Source organism: Seriola lalandi, unplaced genomic scaffold, assembly GCF_002814215.2.
Source record: "Seriola lalandi dorsalis isolate HSWRI2012SDOR001 ecotype SW California unplaced genomic scaffold, Sedor1 jcf7180002054591, whole genome shotgun sequence".
Taxonomy (NCBI): Eukaryota; Metazoa; Chordata; class Actinopteri; order Carangiformes; family Carangidae; genus Seriola; species Seriola lalandi.
The window spans coordinates 774,958-796,426 of NW_019525144.1; the positions used below are offsets into that span (position 1 = coordinate 774,958).

Consider the following 21,469-nt stretch of genomic DNA (forward strand, 5'->3'; position numbering starts at 1 on the left):
AAGAGAGAGGAGCGAGGGTTTAGTAGTGCACCGACATCGTCACAACAGCCTTCAAAACCCGCTTTCAACAGCTTTAGTCCATTGTCTCTCAGAGACACACAAGCCAAGTGCAAATTATGGGGGAGGAAGTTTGGGGCTTGAAGCATGCACAACTCAGTGAAGCATACAGTATATAAATAAATAAATAAATATGATATTTCACATTCAAATCAGTTTAGCCAATTTTGCTATTTATTTGAATCAGCTGTGTTTCCCAAAACCCGTATGGGCCTAACACAACGACAGACATCAGGTCAGGTATTTTGGGAGGGGAAGGAAAACAGGGCGAACAGGAGCAGGAGGTAGATCGGGCAAAAGAGAGGTAATACAGTTTTGGGAAAGACACAGGAGGGTTTCTAGACGATTCCGTATTTCGCCAGGTCGCTGAGCTCCATGTCACCAAAGGCTTCCCATGGGCAAACCACTGTGATGTCTGTGCCAAGACCCTCCATGCCGGGGATGTCGTCTCCGAACCTGAGAAAGAAACGGAAACGTGTCAGTCAAACATCTCCGTTTCCCGTGAGTGTTGCACCTGAGTTCTTTATTTGATATGTGACTTTCAGTGGTGGAAGAAGTACTCGTATCCTTTACTTAACTAAAGGTACCAATTCAAGAACAGAAAAACGCTTGAGTAGATGTACTTAGTTTCTTTCCACCACTGGTGACCTCGAAGGCTGCCTTACCCCTTCTGGCCTGGTTTAGGGGCCTTGCTCTTGAAGGTGCGAGCGGCCCTCTGCTTGAACTTGGGAGGTGCCTTCTTGTCGGCGGGAGCTGCAACAGCTGTGTCTGCCATCTTTTATGTACTGAGAGCAAAAGAGTTGAAAGTCAAAGAGTTAGTCTTGATGTATAAGACCCTTGGATGATATAACACCCCCAGGTTAAGTCAAGTTATGCTCTAAAGCTGTCACGCAGGTTCTTAAGACGCTGTTACACAAACAGCTCTGTCTATTTTTACACCTTGGCTTTAAAGATTACTTTTGGCCAAGTTACAGATTGTACATCTTGAGACAAGAATAGAAATAAGTTCACCTAATTCCTCAGTTAGTCTGAAGCCAACACACATACTGTATGCTGTAAATAATAAACTCTGAGTGTAAGGAGATTTTGCCCTGAACAACTTATTTCTGATTTGCTTTAATCTGAACTATTTCTGACCTCTGTTGATTATGTTATCTCACAGGAAAGCTCAGCAGTGCTCTAGAGGTTACCAGAAATGTACTCTGACCACACTGATGGTTACTCTGAACATGCTAACAAGTCATGTCATTTTGTGGCATATATTACAAAGTTTTAATCAAGCCGTTAGCTCTTAAATTTCACATCCAGATGGATTTTTTTTCTATATTTCCTAATTTAGTTACTGTATGTTTGTATTCTTTTGATTAGCCACAGCTAATAATGTTAGCATTTCTTGTGTGCAGATACACAGTGTGTGTAATATGTGTCTTTGTCTGTGTTATTTTTTAACACACACTGATGACAATATAGAGACACTTCTTTCTTATTTAATTTGAATCCTTTTTATATCTTAATTTAACCAGGATGGCTCAGGAGACTCTTGGTCATATATTTTTTTATATATAATTGACCAAGTATATATAATTGGTCTATAATTGGTCAATTATATTGTGTGAATCAAAACAATTTCAACATTCAGAGATGGAAAATAAAATGTGAATAGCTAGTATAATTTAACTCAATGCTTTTGAATATGATACACATTAGAGTTCAAGCTCTAGGTATAATTAGAGATGTGCCAAATACCTGTTTACACATCGCTGTAGCACTTGTGCCTTTTCTGCTATTGCATGTATTTACAATTTAATTCTGTCTGATATATCTTTTTGTTGTACTCCATGTAAATTTTCCTACGCTGAACTAGACTAAACTGAAAATTTAAATGTAAAAATATCAGAAAAAATACACGTATACTCTTAACACATGCATATTCAATTTACCCCCTAAAACAAATGAGTTACACATTTGTAAAATACATCATTGCTTGGTCTTATTCACATGCTGAGCTGAAAATGAATACCATAGTGTTGAAAATAACTACATTTAAAGGTAATTTCTTCTCTTAAAACTTTGCATTAAATCAAATTAAATAATGTATCATCAAATCAGCCTTTTCAAGTTGCTGATGTATAAGTTACTGTAAATGTCATATGTTATAATACTGAATGGATAAACCTCCCTGTTGTGTCCCACACAATGTAGAATAATAGGAGTGAGCACTGTGGACCTCAGGCCCTCCATAAAGTAAAAAGTAAATAATTATTTATAATAAGACTTAGAAAAAAAAACCAAAGATGCAAAGTGCAAAAGCACAAATTTATACATTTATAGAGAGTAGAGGAAAAGCCACAGGAAACAATGCCAGTGATTTGGCTTCTTAAAGATCTTGGACTGCACGTCCAAGTACAAATACATTTGTCCACAAAACATTTTTAAAGATCTACCATGATATCTGCACCCTACAGTATCCATCTGAAGTCGGGCTTTCTCAGCACTCTCCTGCACTCTCTTTTATGTTCTACCCTTAATCCAGAATTGAAAGTTTGCCAAAGCTCGCAGCTGAGTGAAAAGTCAGAATTTGATCTTACCTGTTTTTGCAGTAGTACAGTTGGTTTCTGTCTGCTGGGTCTCTGGTCAGTTTGTGGCTTTCTGGTCTGTGTCCTGCTTTCTTCTTATATACACCCCCTGTTAATCCCTCCGACATGCTCATCCATAATTTTCTGTCCTCTTTTTTTTTTTAAACCCTCTGCTCCAATTGGCCCCTGTGCTCTATGAGATTAAGGAGGGGGCTCATAATGTGTCATGCCATGTGAAGACGTTGAAGACCTTACATAATGAAGCATCTCTGAGAAAAACTCAATGGGATTTACTGAACAATATGAGTTACTTTTTTCTGATTCTTTTCTGAATATATCGCTCTTCTTGTTTGAAGGAGTGCATTTTTAAAGATATAATATGACGATATATTATTTTGAAATAACAATAAATTTAGTTCATAGTTTCGAAAGACAAACACTGGGTCGTTCATCCTTTACTCTGAAACCAGTAATTTCGCAATAAATAAATAAATAATAAATATAAACAGCAGAGATTCAGGGTGAACATTGGTTGTAATCACAAAATCATGGTGTGGATTCTCACTGCGTTATCACCCTTAGACTCTTCTTTTCACTGACGTTAATAATTGCTGAGTTAAACTGTCAGTTTCTGTCTCAGTCTCTTTAACCTCAGTACAGGCCATGAGACAAGGGATTAACTGTTGAATGGTTAAGTGCTCTTTACTTGGCACTAAGTGACTGATCATCTAAATGGAGCTCAGCGCCCCTCTGCTCTTATATCACATGCTCAAGATCCTCGTGCAGCCTACATCAGGTCACGTTTGTTTACAAAGCAGGCTAAAGTATATCCAAGTCTTCAGTATCTTAAAGCTTCTGCCACTCACATGCCATCAGTCCTCTGATCTCCCAAACATTTGAACACACAGGCCATCAAAGCCAAGTGAACGTCTTAAAACTCACGTGTGTGTAAAAAAATAAAAAAAACGATAAGGGCTGCGTCGTGGTTACTAGAAGTGCTGTGAGGCTTATGTGCTGTTTTCAACTCTCTCATGGCAGTAAATAAACTGTATATATAAAACAGTGACCTAAGAACTACGTATTCCATACACCATCAAATGTGGACTCTTATTAAATGTAGTACTATTGTTGGGACGCTACAGGCTACAAGAAAACTGCGAACATTCATCATGTACTTATCAGTTATAAAAGGTGTTTTCATGCCACATATTTAGCTTCAAAATTCTTCTCTCATTTACCTTCTTCTTCTTTGAGGCCTACTGTTACCAACTTGTGTTCGAGGCCTTTTTACCACTATTTTTGTAGATTCACAGATTTGTTAAAGCAAAAGAGACCTAATTACCCAAGACTTTTGTTTTACATCTGCAGTTATTTGTAACATATACAGTAAACCAATTATTCCTGTGATTAAACATAAATGAACACTGCAATAAAAATGTCAGATTCACTACAGTTATAGAAGTTTTCATGTTGCAGAGGGCTACAGTATGTGTGGGTAACATGCCGATGTGATGGGCTGTGACATACAGGCAGACACACAATAAAAAATCTGTCAGCAGATTTTTTTAAGGCTTCAACTTGATAGTCATGCTAATTAATGTCACTCACTGCTGCCAAGACATGACACCTCTATAATTCACTTCAATTCACACGCTGACAGGCATATCTAAGTTGAAATAGACCTCGTATTTATATCTCGTTATCCTTTATCTTGCCTATTTGTGGCTAAGCTGGTACAGAAGAGGACAGAGCAGAGTTGGCACATAAAAGAATGACAGACTGAGGGGATTAGCAGCAGCTCGGAGGACTTTAAAAAGGGACGGTCCGGCAGTGAGAGGAAAGCCACAAGCGAGGAACTGACGAGCTCATCAGACAGCATCAGAGAAACCGTTTGAGACTCCAACAAAAGGTAAGATGAAACTGCAATTTTCTCAGCTCTGGTACAGGGAGTTAATGCTCTTACTGCTTTGATAACATGTATTGCCTCAGATTCTTCGCTGCTTTTGCAACAATTTCCTTACAGAAGAGAAAGAGAGACAGGGGAATGGCTTAAGAGGGGTTTTTTTTTTTCTTCTTGAGTATCATGACTGAAATGGAGCTGAAATGAGATGTGTGATTTGCACTGAGTAGTCCTTTGTGCTGCAGCTCTTCTTGGTACTGTTCAAGGCCCAGCCGCTATTGCTTTACAATGATCACAGGTCTTTTTCCCTGATGGATTCAGATGTACCCTGAGCAGTTTTGAACACTGGCTCTTTTCCTTTGTTTTCTTTTTTTCAATTCTTAGTGCATTTGTACTTTGGTGACTGGTCTGGTTGTTGATCAGCTTGCTGAAGAGGATGATAAATACAAGTTAGAGAGTAATATGTTCACAGTGGGGAGGGATTGTACAGCTTATGAACGGGAGAGCATTGGTTGATGGTACCAGAGGAATCTGCAAAGGCAAGGCGGGTTTATCTGAACAGCACCTTGCAACAACAAGGAAATTCAAAATGCTAAAAAAAAAAAAAAAGCTAACGCTTAAGACATAAAAAGATAGAAGACGGTGAATATGGATCAAGACAATATGGAAATAAGATGAAATAACAGAAAGGTTTTAAAGATCTGAGAGCTGCAGGGAACTCACACACTTTGTTCCTTTTTTTAGTAACCAATCCAAATGGCAGACGTGGCCGTTGCAGTTCCCGCCGACAAGAAGGCACCTCCCAAATTCAAGCAGAGGGCCATGCGCACCTTCAAGAGCAAGGCACCCAAACCAGGCCAGAAGGGGTGAGATGAATTTAAGATCACACACACACACACACACACACACACACACACACACACACACACAGACACACACAGTCTTTTCTTCCCTGCTGTCAGTTTGGCTATTAAAACACTATCCCGTCACTCTCATTGCAGCAAAGAACTCTTCTTTGTATCTGTCACTCTGTACTCATCAGATCTTTTTTGTCTCTTCCATTCAGATTCGGAGACGACATCCCCGGGATGGAGGGTCTTGGCACAGACATCACAGTGATTTGCCCATGGGAAGCCTTTGGCGACATGGAGCTCAGCGACCTGGCGAAATATGGAATTGTCTAGCCCTCTTTCCTCTGCCTTTACCCCTATTGCCACTATTGTCCCTCATGTATTCCAACTATTTATCAAGCAGCTGAGAATCTGCTCCCTGTGTGCTGTGGAGTGGAGGCAGCCCTTGATGATTTAGAGGTTTGACCTGGGATAAAACTAATCCAGCACCTTTTCTTGTCTATTGCACTTTATCTGCCCCTGCCTCCCCAACAACTCTCCTTCATCCTTTTCTATTTCTCTTCACCCCTGCCTTCTCTTTTTCCCCTTGATCTATCTTTTCCAGTTCTTCCTCTCATAACGTATCAGCTTGTACTTTCCACACAGAGAGAGAGAGAGAGAGAAAAAAAATCTAAAGGAATATATTATACATTTTGTAAACATGAAAGAGGGTTTGATATCTGTTATTGTGATATCTCAGGGCTGTGCTGCTCCTCTTGCATGTCTCACCTCTTCTCCTCAAAGCTGCTGATTCGACATGCATAGATTTCTATTTTGTCTAACAGCTAAATCAAATTTTATTTTTATGAGAAAGTCTATAATTCACTTTGCTCTTCAGTGGAAAACGATCAACCCTGTCTCTTTCTTCAGTAGAGATGAACAATTCCATAAACACAATAAATGTTCATATTTTCCATGGAACATAATGTCTCTGTGTCCTCTCTATTATTAACACAGAAAACACAATTACCAGAAAATATCTACACACATGTCGTTGGTCTTTCACTGTTTTCTGGCTTCATCCAATGCCAATGAATATAATATGTGCATAGTAATGCCCTTAATCTATTATTGACAAGTGTGGCCACCATTCTTTTAGTTTCCACACTTGCATATTATAACGTCAAAATGTAATATTATTCACTAAAACTGTAAAAGTATATCTGTCTTCAAGGACAGAGGGCGATGGAAAATAGAAAGCAGGGAAGATAACTAAAGCTGTTGTTGCCACGGCAACCAAAAACCTGCTTTTTTTTTCACGGGAACACTTTTTATTCTCCACAAGTAAAGACGAAGGTTCAACAGAGAAGATGAACAATCTTAATGTCAAACATGAATTAATTTCAATTAATATATTTATTATCCAGTGCTTACAACAATCCATTGTGTTCTAAAAACTCATAGTTGGTTTTGTATGTGAAATCTTAATCTGCAGTGCAACTCGTAACCATAACTGTGGAATAATTGTAGTGGAGTAAAAAATACAATATTTGCTTAAGTCTAAAGTAGCATCATTTGGAAATACTCAAGCCAAAATTAAGTATAGTACTTTGTTGAATAAACCCCACCACTGATAAAGTAATGATATGTAATCTACTCTACTAATGCAATCCTTAAATGAAATATTTAGCAGCTCCTCTGGTCACAGTTTTGTTGGTGTTATTTGCTGGTGCCAGTGTGTGTGTGTGTGGCCTCTAGATATCAATGTGCATTCGTGTCACTGCACCAATTAGCTGCACAAGCCTTTAAACAGCGAGCTGACAAAAGGGCGCAGTGCCTCGTGCAATGTGGCATAAACACAACAAACATCCTCTCCGAAACCTTCGGCCTCTTCATTAGCGGGGACGTGAAAGGGGGAGAAGTGGGGCAGTGGATGAACACAGAGGAGACAAAGTCATGGGGAAATGATGACAAAGGGTGTGTTTGAACTGCTGAACCTCAGGTATCATCTCCGACTGGCCACTACAAAATCGATCCCATCACTAGCAGAGTATTAGTTAGCGTGAATACGAATGGATGAATGAATGAATGAATGAATGAATGAATGAATACCTGTATGTGATTCGTTTGCAGAAATCTCATGGACAAGACCTTCGCAGATGAAACCGAGTGTAATCTGCTTGGGATGGACCAGTATCAGTGAGAACCCCAAAACAAACTGTTTCTGCCACTTGACTAATAATAATTCTTTTTACTAATTGCAACGACTTGTGGGTAAAAAAACAACACTTTTACATGTGCAAGACGCTTGTAAGCTGCTTACAGACTGCCTGTAAGATGATTAATTTGTTCTTGTGTTAATTGTGTTACAGTTTGTCAGTGTGCCTGCCGAGTCGTCTGTCAGACAGACCAACCGGTCGCAGGTGGTTCTCTGGTTGTGATGCGGTTGTTAGTTGTCGGCAGAGCTGCAACAGCTGCATCTGCTGGTTACTGAGAGGAAAAGAGGGAGTTAGCTCACTGTGGTGGATGTGAGATGTTACTTCATGGCATCAACATAAAGTCTCTCCTGCAGACGTGGTTGGGTATGATAAAACAACAGGAAGCCAGCAGATTATATTTTAGTGAACTATGTTATGGTTATTTGTTCTTTGTTCTATTTGTGTCTTTACAGGTACCTGGAATAAAATGATCCTCCACTGTCTATGTTCACCTGGGTAGCAGTAGGATTAGAGTTTGCAAAGTCACAGACAGCACATGTACAGTAATCATCTTGACTAAATCGCACTGTGCACCTTACTTTGTGTCCTAATTCTCTTCATCACCTCTACATTTAGTTTCTTCGGGTTTATATTCTGCCGCTCTGGTGTTTTAATTTGCACCAGAACGCTTCAGAACTTCAAAGCCTAAGAATCATCAGGTTTTTAGGATTTCTTCAGAATAAATTTTTTTCAGTGATTGTTTTTTAGTACATCCAATGTTACAGAGTAAAAGGCAGCTGTTAATAGCTAATTTGGCATACTTAATTTTCCAAAATGCAAATAAATTAAAGATGAATTACCATTGATAACCTGATAACTACCGTAACCTTTTAGTAAGTCTTTTTTTCTCTTTTGTGAATGCAATGTGCTTCTGTAATAAAGCAGAAAGGGTAAATAAGCACAACTAACTATGTCTGCTGGATTATTCCGGTCAGAAATGCTGCACAAGCATATTAACTATTCTGACTGGTGTAATGGGTTTATTGAAATCAAATTTTAATAATTCAAATAACCCAAGTTTGAGTCACTCAACCTGCTACTATTTCTGCCAAATACTTTTTTTTCTTGCCCTCATTTTCAACATAATTAAAGATGACTCACTTCAAGCAATGGTCTGGCTTAAGGCATTCTGCATGTAAATATGTTAGAAATCATGGACAAATAAATCCTTGCATACTCATTTTATACTGCAGCAGGGTGTAATGCATTAAACTGTCTGGTCTTTTTTCCGTCTTCAAGTGTCCTATCCAAGATAAGATATCTCTCTGCAGGAAGCCAAAACTGAATTGGCAAGTTTAAAAGCGCTTACTGTTTTGAGTACAGTCTGAAATCCAAGCTGTAAGAATAATTAAGATGCTTTTAGGACAATGCAGCACAAGTATTACTGTCAAACCATAGTGCCAAGAAAACTGGATGTCTCCAAGAGGCTCCAGCAAAATCAAGCTGACATTTTATTATTAAACATATCACTATAGAGCTCATCTAATACACAGATTTGCAGTATCAGGGATTGGCAAAAATTTGCTGCATTGACCGGCAACAGCTCAGGCCAGCGATTGTTGGCATTTCAGTTTGAAGTGCAAAGATACAGTTCTGAGAAGTATTTTGTTGTCTCTTATTATTGCTGACAATGAAGCATACCAAATCGTTCCCCAAATAGCAACCCATACATCCAGGAATCAACCACAAGCATGTGCATATGTTTAAAAATACAACTCCTAGAAGGAGAGAGTTGATCAGCAAGGCCATGTGTCTGTTGTTGAAGCATGTTGACTGTGTTTATGTCTCCAGTTATCTGACTTGAATTATGAATGTTCTAACATCAGAAATATATATATTCTCTCTCATACTCCAGCAGCTGGTCTGCAACACCGCCACAAAAAGAAGAACAACTGGAGACAGAGTACTCAGAAACCTCGGTGCAGAGCCTGGAATATCTCAGGTGATACCTGTCAGGTACTGACCAAAGGATCCTGTTTGCCTCTTTGTTCTTTGCTCTGACATGAAGCTGCAGCTCTTCACTCTGAGGCTACATGAGCTGGCAGCTTACAGTCTGCAATAGGATTGGGACTAATCCATATGGGCCACTGCAGACAGATCCAGTACGTGAGTGTTGTGTTGAGTTTTAAAACGTCAGAGCTTTTCTTCACCTCGAGTTGGCCACAGTTGCTATTTACAGAAAATGCATGCACATATTCATGGTAGGCAAAAAGTGTCGTTTGAAATTTGATCTTGCTGTGATCACAGTTTTTTAACATTGCATTGCAACACATGTTTATGTGCACAGTGAGATTATGTCTGTATGTGAAAATTATTGTTTATATTATTAATATAACTTGTTTGAACTTAGTGAAACCCAAAATGCAAACATTCATTATAAAGGATTTAGTGTACCAACAATGTACATGCAATTCATGCACACCATGCAGGAGCTACTTTATCTGTGTTGACTTGGCAGTTTTTTGTTTGTCAGGGAAAATGTCTGACTTTATTCAGTCTAGTTATTTTCGATTATGTTTAATATGTGGAACAATTACTGACTGGATAATCATCCATTCATGCAATTATTTTCAAGGAAAAGTTCCAACACCTTTTCCAAACTATTGTTTGCAATTTAATTTCATTAGTGGCCAAATTCCATGTTAATTATTACCTAATTTTCGGTCTGTAATTTCAGTGTCACACCATAATTTTAGTCCCTGTATTAGCACTGGTTTGGATTCTGCGTCTCCTGCACAGATGAAGGATTACGTGCTGTCATACTGTTAATTAAAGTGTCAGAGGGCTTCCCCATCCTCCATGGACCCCTGACATAACTGTCAGACAGTCTGTAAGCTCTTTTCAACCCACCCATGAAATCCATACTGCAAACACTCCCACAGAGTTGACACAGAAGCCGTGACCCACATCATATTAATCCTCAGCCACCAGCAGTTTGACACTCCAGACCAAACATCCTGCTCAGAAAAGAATCACAGACATTTTAAATGTTGTTTTAAATGATCTTATTTAGATCATTTTAGATGATACAGATACTTGACATTACTTCTCATTGTATACAGTGTTTTGAAGTGGTTTTCTTATATGCTTGTTTTTGTCTTCAGTCTTTAGTGTATGTGTGAACCATCTCCTCTCAAAGCCATAACAATGCGTCTAAAGTCATTATTTGAACAATCTTGCTGTTTCATAAGATGCCTCTTGTTTCTTGTTTCTCCAGCTCCGTGACATGTACAAGTTTGCTTGGGCACATTGCGTAAGTGACCCATCAGCAGTGTCAGAAGCAGCTGGCAGGGACCGCAGGGTCTGAGGATTAATACCACATGATGTGAGACCTTCACACACAGGCTGTGTCAAAGCTAAACAGGGTTAAAGGTTGTGTAACTGATGACTGAATCCAAATACCAGTAATCCATCAGTCCCAGGTTTACCTGCATTACATCACTGATCTCACCACTAAACTCTCCATGTAAACTTCTTAAACTCTGTGGGTATGTCATGTAAGTATTAGCTTAAGTATTAACTTATTAACTTAGGTATTAACTTAAGTCAATAATAGAAAACAAACATCAAACATCAGAGCAAACTGAAATAGTTTTGTTTACTTTTGTCTTTTTGTATGTAATAATTTGATGAAATTATGACATAATTAAATAGCACCATAGTTTTTGACCTCATTAGACCATAAAAATAAACAAATTTATGAGCCCAGGATTAGTGTGAGATATGTATCTTTTTTTAAATATCACGTTTTTGATTTTATATTCAGATTTTTTTAATCATCATCGTCATCATCATCATCATCATCATCATCATCATCATCATCATCATCATCATCATCATCACATCTGTCATGGCTGCAGTGTCATGAGAGTGAAGCGCTTTAATCTTTAATCTTTATCTTCAATCATTATCTAAAATAACATTTTCCTCCTGTTAGATTTAAAAATAGTGCAAGTGGGATTGTTTCATTTGCAAACTTGAGAGGTTTTTACATAATTTAAGTTTTCCTGAAATAGGTCGAGTGTCCCCACAATCACAAACCACTAAGCCTGTGTAACGATTCTGATGTTTTAATTTCTGCCACTGTGTGTATTGTAATCATTACTTTTGCTTTGTTTATTTGTAGCAGCAGCTATATGAGCAACTGGGCCTGTAATTTCAACCTAAACTGCATCCTCACTGAACCTTTAACACTTGTCCACAAGGAGTCAGAAATTGCAGAAGAGAACATTTTTTATTTGTTTCTGTCCTTGCTACTTTTTCCCCCTCTATCCTTTTCATTTTTCTGCCATTCCCCAGCATTTTTTTGCGTCAGGAATGCTGTACACAACAAATTTACTGCAAACCATATATGTGTCAGCAGTGTCATAAGTTAAAGACGATAAAAGGCTGTAGAAGGATGTAGCCAGAGAGAGTCTTAAAGCAGCACTCTGACATATAAAATCCTAAGGTAGACATTTATGCAGAGCTATAGAAAATATGAAACTGTTTTGACTGGATTAAACTGTGAAGTAGTTAACAGACAGAGAAACAGAGGAAAAAGTTTAGTGGCTTCAGTGCTGTACAACATTCCAGTTTACGGTTACTTAAAGTTATGGAAGAAGATTTCTACATTGTATCCCCAAAGTCAGAGTGAGCCTATATCCTTACTTAACCTCACTGGGTAACGCTTTAGCCTAAAGGAAATACTTTCTTTGGTACCTATAGGTAAGGGGTGAAAAATTACAGGAATAACCTAGAACTAAATTACACACTAAATTACATACTTTTTAAATTACCCAAAATATATTGAATAATTATAAGGTGCAAACAGGATACCAGCAGACTTGGTCTATGTGTCCTTTCACAACTGCTATGTCATGAAAAGGAGGCAAACTACATGTGTTAAATAAAAAAATTAATTAAAAAACCCCCAAAACATTATAATAAATATTAAACAAACCTGTAAACACAACTGTAATTACATTGAAAAAAAAGTGGGTGTTTCTATAGCCTCATATTTAAAAACATAAACATAACCTATAAAAATATAAACTATTTTATAGTTATAGCTACAACACTCTGCTTCCCAGGCTAAGAACAATGTTTTGTTCCACAGCAACAATGTTTACAAGAACTTTTACATTGCAATGAGTTGAAATTAAGTTAAGTTAAAAATCAAAATTATGTAAATAATTTCATTTAAACATCAACACCATCACCCCACTGCTCCTGCCATGTTACCCAGTAGTAGCATTACTGTTCTGTGTAAATATGTATATATTTAAGTGTTTGTAAGTAGATTTTCTCACAGTAGTCCTCACCTCAGAGGAGCTGTGACGTCCGTCTGTGTGCGTTTCATAGAAGTCATAAGTCTGTGACGTTAGTGTTGCTCTAATTCACCCCTAAGCCCCCTGTGAACGTACATCATATACACACCAGCCGGGTAAATAAGGTCAGACATGTCACTGCTTGAAGCTACACACCCTTTAATTTTCAGTACGTCAATCAAATGTGTTGAATCCGAAATGAATCGATTTCGTTTCCATTCTTGTTTGATTTCTAGTGGCGTGGGTCTGGGGATGGCAGTTAGACAGGTGCCACTTTGGTGTATTGGATGGATTGCCACAAAATTTGAACCACACATTCATTTAAGACCAAATACCAGTAACATTAAGAACATTCCCATCATCCATTATTTTGCTTGTGATTATTCCCCTTTTCCTGATGGGTCAGATTATTATTATTCTCTTTATGTCTATATTCCCCAGAAACAAGTCATTGGCACTCCATAGTAATAAATAGCAAAAAGATTCATATCACGTAATGATCTTTTATGTGATCTTATGTTCTTTAGGTCTGTCATTAACATATAGCAGGAATATTATATTATATATATTATTATAATAATTTTTTTTATTGATGCAAAAGAGACAGTTTACAGGGTTCAGACCAAAATTGTCTTGTCCTTAAGAGTTTGTTGTATTTTTGTTCATCTGTTTTTTTCTTCTCTGTGGTCGACCGAAGTGTAACTTCCCTTCAGTTTTCAGCGGATTCCTTTTCTGTGCAAACAATGTTCAGAATCAATGCGTAAAATGTCACACTTGATGTAAATCTTTTTATTTTTTCCGTTTAGTTTAACAAATGTTTTGGTGCTGTTATGAATAAATGTGCTTTTCAGAGGCACTTTGTATTTGTTTTAACATCAAGACAAAAGACAACATTTCTGTGGTGGTTGTGGGAGCTTTTTCTGTCTCTCTGAGAAAATGTTTTATGTCCTTTTTTCCTCCTCGACTCACAGTTTTAGCTTTAGAACTATAATTCTTGTGATGCCATCAATCAATGCTGTCAATTTAATCAACACCTTTTTTAAATTAATTTGCTATCACGGTGTTCACTTGCAGAGGTATTGTGCATTTATTCTTTAAAAACTCCTGGCAAACAAACAAGCTGTCTTAAAATCTGTATTAACTAACTGATAGCTTCACAATGGCAAAAAAAATATGTTCTCCTTCACATCAATTTTCTGCCATGAGTTTATGGTGTCATGTGACTTTAAGTTATTCAGATGATCTGATCTTATAGGTTCCTTCATTATGAGGATGTTTACAGAGAAAGCTTCAGATATTTAGCTTTACACTCACTACATGGAGGAAATACATACCTCTGATTTTAATACTTATTATTTATAATAATAATAATAAATCTGTGTACTATAGTGGTTTTCAATGTACTCAAAGATAATTACAAGATTAAAGGATGAAAAAAAAAAGTAAAATATGTTTAAAAAAAGATAGTAAAAAAGAAGAAAAGCACGGTCATAAAATATTGATTTTTTCTTACCATACATAAAAAAAATACTGTCCTCAATTACAAAACTAAACGGTAAAGTTTTACTGCTTGTCGGCATCATGACAACTGGATTAGGCAGGAGCTGTGTCCCTCATGTGGTCAATGTAGCAAAATGCAACTCAGTTGATCTCAGGTCCTGCACCGGTCACACAGGCTTCCTCCCGCCATTGCAACCTGCCTGAGGATGAAGCATGAGTCTTAACCAAGCTGCTACTTCAGCAGAGACTCTCACCCACAACACATTTATGTAACACACTGTAGCGCAAATAATTTTGATCGCAAAGTTGTTAAGAATTTGCTGCTAATGACACACACCAAGACACAAGAACTGGTGTATGATGTTTCAAAAAAGCAAAGGTCGGCCAGACTGAATGTGTCCTTATTGTTCATAGTGCAGACATATACACACACCTGTCCCCTGTCCCACAGTGACACGTAGTCCAACGTCCTGGCATCCCATCTTATCAAGAACACCTTGCTGGTTCCCACGAAAGCCTCCAATCACATCCCAGGAAAGTTGCAGCAGCTGCGGCCGGCTGCCATGTGGCGACTGACGGAGACAGAGCATAGGTGACACGACTCTTTGAACAGAGTCAAACAGCTACAAAGTCCTCTGAGCGCTCCTTGGCTTTCCTTTTGTTTCGCCTGCATGCCTGTCAGTCGAATCCGTCGAAACATGCTGACCACTCTGTTTCTTGCCTTCCTGGTGTCTTCTGTCACTGCCACAGAGAAAGGTAAATTGATTTATATTTTGTTGTTTTTTTGTTTTCTCTCTGCTTTCAATGTGAAACATCGAGCAGCATTTCTCCAGAGATGAAAATGTGTGCTGTTTGGTGGGTCAGTCCACTCTGAAATATCTGAACAACTACTGAAGGAACTGCACATTTGTATAGACACATTCATACTTCCCAGAGGATGAATCATAATGAGTTTGGTGATCCCTGGTTTTATGTCTAGCCCTACCAAGACATTCATATTTGTAATTCCTAATGAAAGACCTCATCACTTATTGGTCATCGGGTACACTAATTCACATCCCTCTCAAAATTTTGGTGACTCCTTTTTCAACTTTTCATCTACTACCATTATCAGGTCAAAATTCAAATATTTCCAGTATTTTGATTTGTCAGATTGCCTACTCTGTGTGTTGTGCTAATTAGTAAATGTTAGCATGCTAAAACACTGAACTAATGCGGTGAATATACAAAACATCATAGAATACCTGTTTTGGTCATTGAGAGCACGTAAACAAGCTAACATTAGCATTTAGCTCAAATCACTGTGTCTGAGAGGTGCAGCCTCACAGAGCTGCTAGCATGGCTGTAGACTTTTAATCTTGTTGAGACAATACCTGGGACTGTCAGGTACAAACTATGTTGAATTGTGTGTCTAGTACATGACGTGTCATTCTTTTTCAGACAGTGCTCCTCCCAGGCTGAATGACATCAAAGCTGTTGAGGCCTTCATCGACTCTGCTGAAGTGGTGGTCATCGGATTTCTGGAGGTCAGACAAGAAAATTATATACAGAGGAAAAAACAAGTCTCAACCATGGACTCAAATATGCTTCCAGACATCTCTTAAACAAGCCCACAGGCACTGTTTTACGGCTTAGTTTACTTTGCTAACATGCATGTGGCAAACCAGACATGATCAAACAAATTAGCTGAGACTGGGGCTGTGAGAGCTCCAGAAATACAGCATTTGTTTGCACCCTGGTCTCGGTGATGCTGTTGTCACGAATAGATTTCTAAGAAGGATATATTTCCCGTGGCCACACCTTTGGCAGCGCTGGTGCTGTGAGGACAGAGGGTGGCCAGCTGTCCCACAGAGGCGAGCCCTTTGGCCAGACTATGGTGTGCGTGGGAAGATGCCGGGCCACTTGACAGGAAGTACATACGTATCTGAAGTCTTGTGGCATTGGCTCGAGTGACCCTCTCATAAACAAGTGAAGAGGCAGGGAAAAGGTTCATGAGAGGAGAATGGAAGAGAGAGAGGGAGAGCACAAGTGGATAACATAGTTGGACCATGATGCTGAAGGCAAAAAGAGACCAAAATATTGGTGCTATGACTCACTGGGAATGAACAAATATTACAGGCTGCAAAATGATAAAAGAGACTGCCAGAGCTCATGCAACACTGTCTCAGAAATAGACATGATTCACCTTCCTTTGAGTCAGCCTCATCTCTCCTCCCAGTTTAAAGTATTTCTTTGTTTCTCCATCTCTCTCTCTCTCTGTCACCTGGACTTGTTTTCAAATTTAGATTTTCTTTGAAAGAATATGAAAATAAAACCAGTTAACTGAAAAGTTTGTGGTGTCCCCCACAACACCTGGTGTTCTTTGAGGGTAAAGTAATTGTAAAATAAAGATAGAATGGCCTAACTCTAAAATATGCCCTTTTATGCCTTCATAGTACTAACCTAACCCGAAGGTAGGCTGTGATATAATAATCCAAATTCCAGGCTTTCAAATGGATGGTGGTTAAGAAGGAAAGTATTTGATATATCTGGGCAAATACATTATAAAAATAATATTATATAGAGTATTATATATAGCAGAATGTACTTAAAGTATCAAAAGTACTAATCATGCAGCAGAATGGTTCCTTTTTTCAAGTTTTCTCCAGCTTTGATATAATGTAATATAAAAAAAACAAAACATTGTACTAATAAGATCATCTTATTTTGTAGGCTATATAAAATTTAATAATATCCCAGAGTTGTACAATAAATATAGTGGTGTAAAAATTACAGTATTTCCCTCTGAAATGCTAAGAAGTATCACAACATGGAAAAACTCAGTACAGGCACCTTGAGTAAATGAACATAGTTACTTTCCTCCTCGGAGTGCCTAGAATTAGAGTTGTTTTTTCTATATCACACCCTGTCAGTGGGCGGATGCATATTTTTCTCTCTTTCATGATGTAACTACAGTTGAGTACAATATTGCCAAAGCAGATTATACAAGATTTAACAATATAAATGTAATTATTCACAAATTTTAAGGGGATAAATGATACTTACATTACTATAGACTCTAAGTTGTTTAAGACTCTATAGTATAGAGTCTTAAACAACTTAAACAAATTTGAAAGCAGTAAAAGACTGTACCTGATAAAATGATTTAAACAATTTCACTCTGTAACTCTGTCTTTTGACTTTGGTATTTCAGGGAGAGGAGAGTCGTGGCTATAAGGAGCTTGTTGCAGCTGCAAAGCGCGTTGACTCGGTCCCTGTAGCCATTTGCACAGTGAAAGAGGTGTGGGCTGATTACAGCGTCTCCTCAGACACCATCAGCCTCTTCAGGAAGGTATTGTACACCATCGTTTCTATACATGACGTATTATTTCAATGATAAATGTGATGGTGCTGTCAGTTTTATGATGATAATGATGTTGATGTGTGTCACGTGATCCAGGCTGATAACCATCAGGAGAATCTTGCTCTCGCAGAGGCCAAGAAGTTAGAAACGGACGGTCTTGTAAACTTCATCACTATCAACGAGGTCCGATACATCACAGAATACAACCAAGTGGTAAGCCCACTTCTTCATCGCCATCATATATGTATTTTTATCGAGTCTGCCTCTGTCATTTAATCCTGAAAGCCTTTCTTCCCTAATCAAAATATAGTTTATTGACAAATAAGAGACAAATGCAAAATAGACAAATAAAATTATATTTTAACATTCTCCATTAAATATTCCAAGAATATAAATATCCTACACACATGACGGGTTGAGCAGAGTTAATGCGAGAACAATAAGCAGGCAAACAAGAGTCAGTAAACAGAGAGAGAGAAAAAAACACAACTACTTTATTATTTGTAAAAAAAAATGTTTAAAAATAACCTGCCTCTCACTGTTAGAGCCTTTCAGGCCTCGGAGAAAGCAGATCATGCATGGCCAGTGGGAATGGAATTCTTCTATTCATCTTAACCGTCACTCTTTTTATATGCTGTTTTATTTTCCCTCAGACAGCAGTGGGCCTGTTCAATTCAGAGGTGAAGTCACACCTCCTGCTCTTTGCCAACAGGGGGAGTAAAGAATATACTGAGCTCAAGAAGCAACTGGGAGCTCTGGCCCCGGAGTTCACAGGCAAGGTGAGAACGTGCATGGACTTAATTCACCTGCAAAATAAATCCATTGAAAGGTTGGGCAAGTTCACATGTGTGTATCTAGCTAACTGGAGCTAACTAAAAGCGGGTTCATGATGTGCTTTATCAGATTATCTGCAGGTCTGCAAATGTGTAAAGCACTGGATTTAGCTCCCTCCCTCTTATTTTTTTTCTTGCCTACTGTAGACATCAACATTTGGCAAAAAAAACTGACTTATTTATCTCTTAACTGGTTAATCTATCCATTGCTTTTTTTTGTTGCCTATGAGTCCAGACATGGATGGATAATGAAACTATACTCCCCTTGGCACAGACAAGTAAAAAGTCTCCCACTTCTCCTTTATATAGCACCTCCAGACTGAAACTTTGACTAACTTTGACTTGGACTGTCAAACAAAAAGTATTAACAGTCACTTTATACAGAGGCTCTCGTCTAGGGGCTGCCTGACCTCTCTGGGCCCTGGACCTGTGCACCGTAAATCTTTTCAACAATTCATACATGGGTCCAGGTCACATTAATGAATTAATGTGACAGAAATGTCAATGAATTCACGTACTAATTAATAAGTAATTCTGGGACCATCATTCTTTGCCTGGTATGACCATGAAAAAGGTACTGAATTACATTCTCTGTGGTATTACAAAGGTCTTAAAAAGTGTTAAATTTAACTTGGTGAACACTGCAGACAACCTGTGTATATTCAGAAGAGGTAACGTATCTATGGTAACTTGATTTAATCCATAATAATTTCAATTAGGTAATTAAATCAAACTGAGTCTGTGTTCCAGTTCTTGTTCGTGCTGATTAATGGAGCAGTGAAGTCCAACTCTCGGTCACTCGGCTACTTTGGCATCAAGTCTCAGGACCTCCCACGGGTTGGCATCTATGCTGGTGACTCTGACATGAAGTGGCTCCTTCCTGCGGGAGAGATTTCTACTGAACGAGTACGGGAGTTTTGCCAGTCCTTCCTACGAGGAGAACTGAAGGTGATTTATGATTATGATTTGCCAGATTAGATGTATTTAACCTGGTATAGGTACAACAGCAGGTTAAGATGTGGACTCAGGAGCTATTTTCTTGTAACATGTAGACTGACTTTTAAACAATTTAAAACAAAAACTGTGGCCAAGGATTAAAGGAAGCAGCATAATTTATAGCACAAATGAAACAGGAAAACTCTGACAGAAAGGAAAATCACAACACCAGTAATGGATGACAAGAAGAAAAGTACTTGTCACTGTAAACTAAATGTGCCACACGAAAGACAGAAAACCTCACTGTGTGTACTAATTTGCTCTGTTGCACCACACAGAGCTCCAGCTGGGTGTGACGCATCGTCTGAATGACTTTAGCCACACAGAAACATCAGAGTTAGTGCCAGAACATCACAGGCTCTAAAAAGACTGAATTCATAATACATGATATTAGGTGAATAACTGATGTTTGATCTCCAGTGGTTGGTTTTAGAATTTAGATCTTAAGTAAAACTGTAAAAAATACTCTGTTACAAGTAAAAGTCTGATTAATGTTGTACCTGGTTGCAGTGAAGCTTTGCTTTAACCTGTCTGCGTTATACATGTACTGTTGGGTAAAATCCTCAACACCATTACAGATTTCCTGTATAGCCTAATCTGTAATCTGAAAACTAACAAGTGATTGCAGTGGTCACATAAATGTAGTGGAGTCAAAGTATAAAGCAGCATAAAATAGGACGTATTTTAAAATTATACTCATGTATAGAAACCTGCTTGATGTACTTAAAAGCTCAAATTGAAAGAGTTGTTCGGATGCTCATCGGCACATCTTTGATCTATTTTCAATATTGTGTTCAAGAAAATTACGAAATTGACTAAAGTAAATGGCATAATCATTGGACTGCTGTACTTCTTTAGAATACCACCCTCAGACTTTTCCTTTTCCATTCTCCTTGTGTTTTCATCGCTGCTTCCACACACTTACTGGCTGTCAAAATTAACATCACCAGCCACACAAACAATTCTACACGTTTGATGCTGCAGTTTGTTTAGTTTATTTGTCTCCGGCATCATTTTCTACAGCTTTTTTGCAAGTTTTCCATTTTGGTTAAAAAATTTGGGTTTGTTTTTTCTTTCTCTTCTGCATTAACTTCTAAAATAAATGAATGAATGATTAAAACTATATTTTTCTGAACTTGAATAACCTGAAAGTCTGGACAGAGAGGAATGAAATAGAATAGATTTGAATAGATCCAATTCGAAGGCACAAGTTTAGTTGCTGTGGATTTGGTGAATTCCTAAACATTTCTTTGAGCTTTCCTCTGAGGGAGATTCAGTCCAGTAGTAGCAGCAGCAGTTTCTGTGTCTGTGCAATGCTAAATAGATAAACTTGATGTTTACAAGTCTGCACTGCTTCATATATTCCCTGTGCTATATTCTCTGTTGTGTTTGACTTACAACACCTTTATTTCTCAGGAAGTGAAGCAGGCCGGAGCAGAAGCCAAGACAGAGCTCTAGGACTCATTGAACAAATGTAAATTAATTATTATACATGAAATAAATAACTAAATGGAAAAGGGGTGTCTGATGTAAATTCTTCCTGCTGTGAAAACAGTGACTCAGTATTACACCGTCCTGCATATGTTCACTTTACCATGCAAAGTGAGCACATGCATGTGTGCATGTGTATATCATGTGCACTCACTTATTTACCCGTGTATGTTATGTTTTGTCTGTTTACGCGAGTGTGTGCCCGTCTGTGGTCTGGTTCGCTGACCACAGAACACTGGCCACAAGTCATAGTGATCTGGCGGAGTTTGTTAGTCTGTCCACTAATGTTATTGTCAGAACCACAACACACGGACCTCAGAGAGACTGACAGAGAGCAGACTGGGAAGATCCGATTTGAAGCAGTTCAGACACAGTG

General features: G+C 38.2%; 3 protein-coding genes across 3 annotated transcripts; 2 read left to right on the forward strand and 1 right to left on the reverse strand.

The window, feature by feature from the left end:
* Nucleotides 1–209: 209 nt before the first annotated feature.
* On the reverse strand, nucleotides 210–2,721 carry LOC111664496 (retinal cone rhodopsin-sensitive cGMP 3',5'-cyclic phosphodiesterase subunit gamma-like). Its single transcript, XM_023419099.2, has 3 exons — nucleotides 2,646–2,721; nucleotides 723–842; nucleotides 210–513 (listed from the first exon to the last, which is right to left on the reverse strand). Exons 2-3 carry the CDS (start codon nucleotides 830–832, stop codon nucleotides 396–398), a joined length of 228 nt encoding a protein of 75 aa, XP_023274867.1. The 5' UTR covers nucleotides 833–842; nucleotides 2,646–2,721; the 3' UTR covers nucleotides 210–395.
* Nucleotides 2,722–4,431: 1,710 nt separating this feature from the next.
* LOC111664502 (retinal cone rhodopsin-sensitive cGMP 3',5'-cyclic phosphodiesterase subunit gamma-like) lies at nucleotides 4,432–6,344 on the forward strand. Its single transcript, XM_023419105.2, has 3 exons — nucleotides 4,432–4,542; nucleotides 5,278–5,399; nucleotides 5,600–6,344. The coding sequence occupies exons 2-3, from the start codon at nucleotides 5,290–5,292 to the stop codon at nucleotides 5,715–5,717; spliced, it is 228 nt and encodes a 75-aa protein (XP_023274873.1). The 5' UTR covers nucleotides 4,432–4,542; nucleotides 5,278–5,289; the 3' UTR covers nucleotides 5,718–6,344.
* An 8,672-nt stretch (nucleotides 6,345–15,016) lies between these two features.
* erp27 (endoplasmic reticulum protein 27) lies at nucleotides 15,017–21,119 on the forward strand. Its single transcript, XM_023419100.2, has 7 exons — nucleotides 15,017–15,186; nucleotides 15,871–15,956; nucleotides 17,624–17,761; nucleotides 17,870–17,986; nucleotides 18,427–18,552; nucleotides 19,357–19,554; nucleotides 21,019–21,119. Exons 1-7 carry the CDS (start codon nucleotides 15,102–15,104, stop codon nucleotides 21,058–21,060), a joined length of 792 nt encoding a protein of 263 aa, XP_023274868.1. The 5' UTR covers nucleotides 15,017–15,101; the 3' UTR covers nucleotides 21,061–21,119.
* Nucleotides 21,120–21,469: the final 350 nt, after the last annotated feature.

Coding starts and splice junctions, on each gene's coding strand:
- LOC111664496 (XM_023419099.2), bottom strand. CDS start 832: ATGGCAGACACAGCTGTTGCAGCTCCCGCCGACAAGAAGGCACCTCCC. Junction 514..722: donor CCTAAACCAGGCCAGAAGGG/GTAAGGCAGCCT, acceptor TTTCTTTCTCAG/GTTCGGAGACGACATCCCCG.
- LOC111664502 (XM_023419105.2), top strand. CDS start 5,290: ATGGCAGACGTGGCCGTTGCAGTTCCCGCCGACAAGAAGGCACCTCCC. Junction 5,400..5,599: donor CCCAAACCAGGCCAGAAGGG/GTGAGATGAATT, acceptor TCTTCCATTCAG/ATTCGGAGACGACATCCCCG.
- erp27 (XM_023419100.2), top strand. CDS start 15,102: ATGCCTGTCAGTCGAATCCGTCGAAACATGCTGACCACTCTGTTTCTT. Junction 17,762..17,869: donor CCATCAGCCTCTTCAGGAAG/GTATTGTACACC, acceptor CACGTGATCCAG/GCTGATAACCATCAGGAGAA. Junction 19,555..21,018: donor TCCTACGAGGAGAACTGAAG/GTGATTTATGAT, acceptor TTTATTTCTCAG/GAAGTGAAGCAGGCCGGAGC.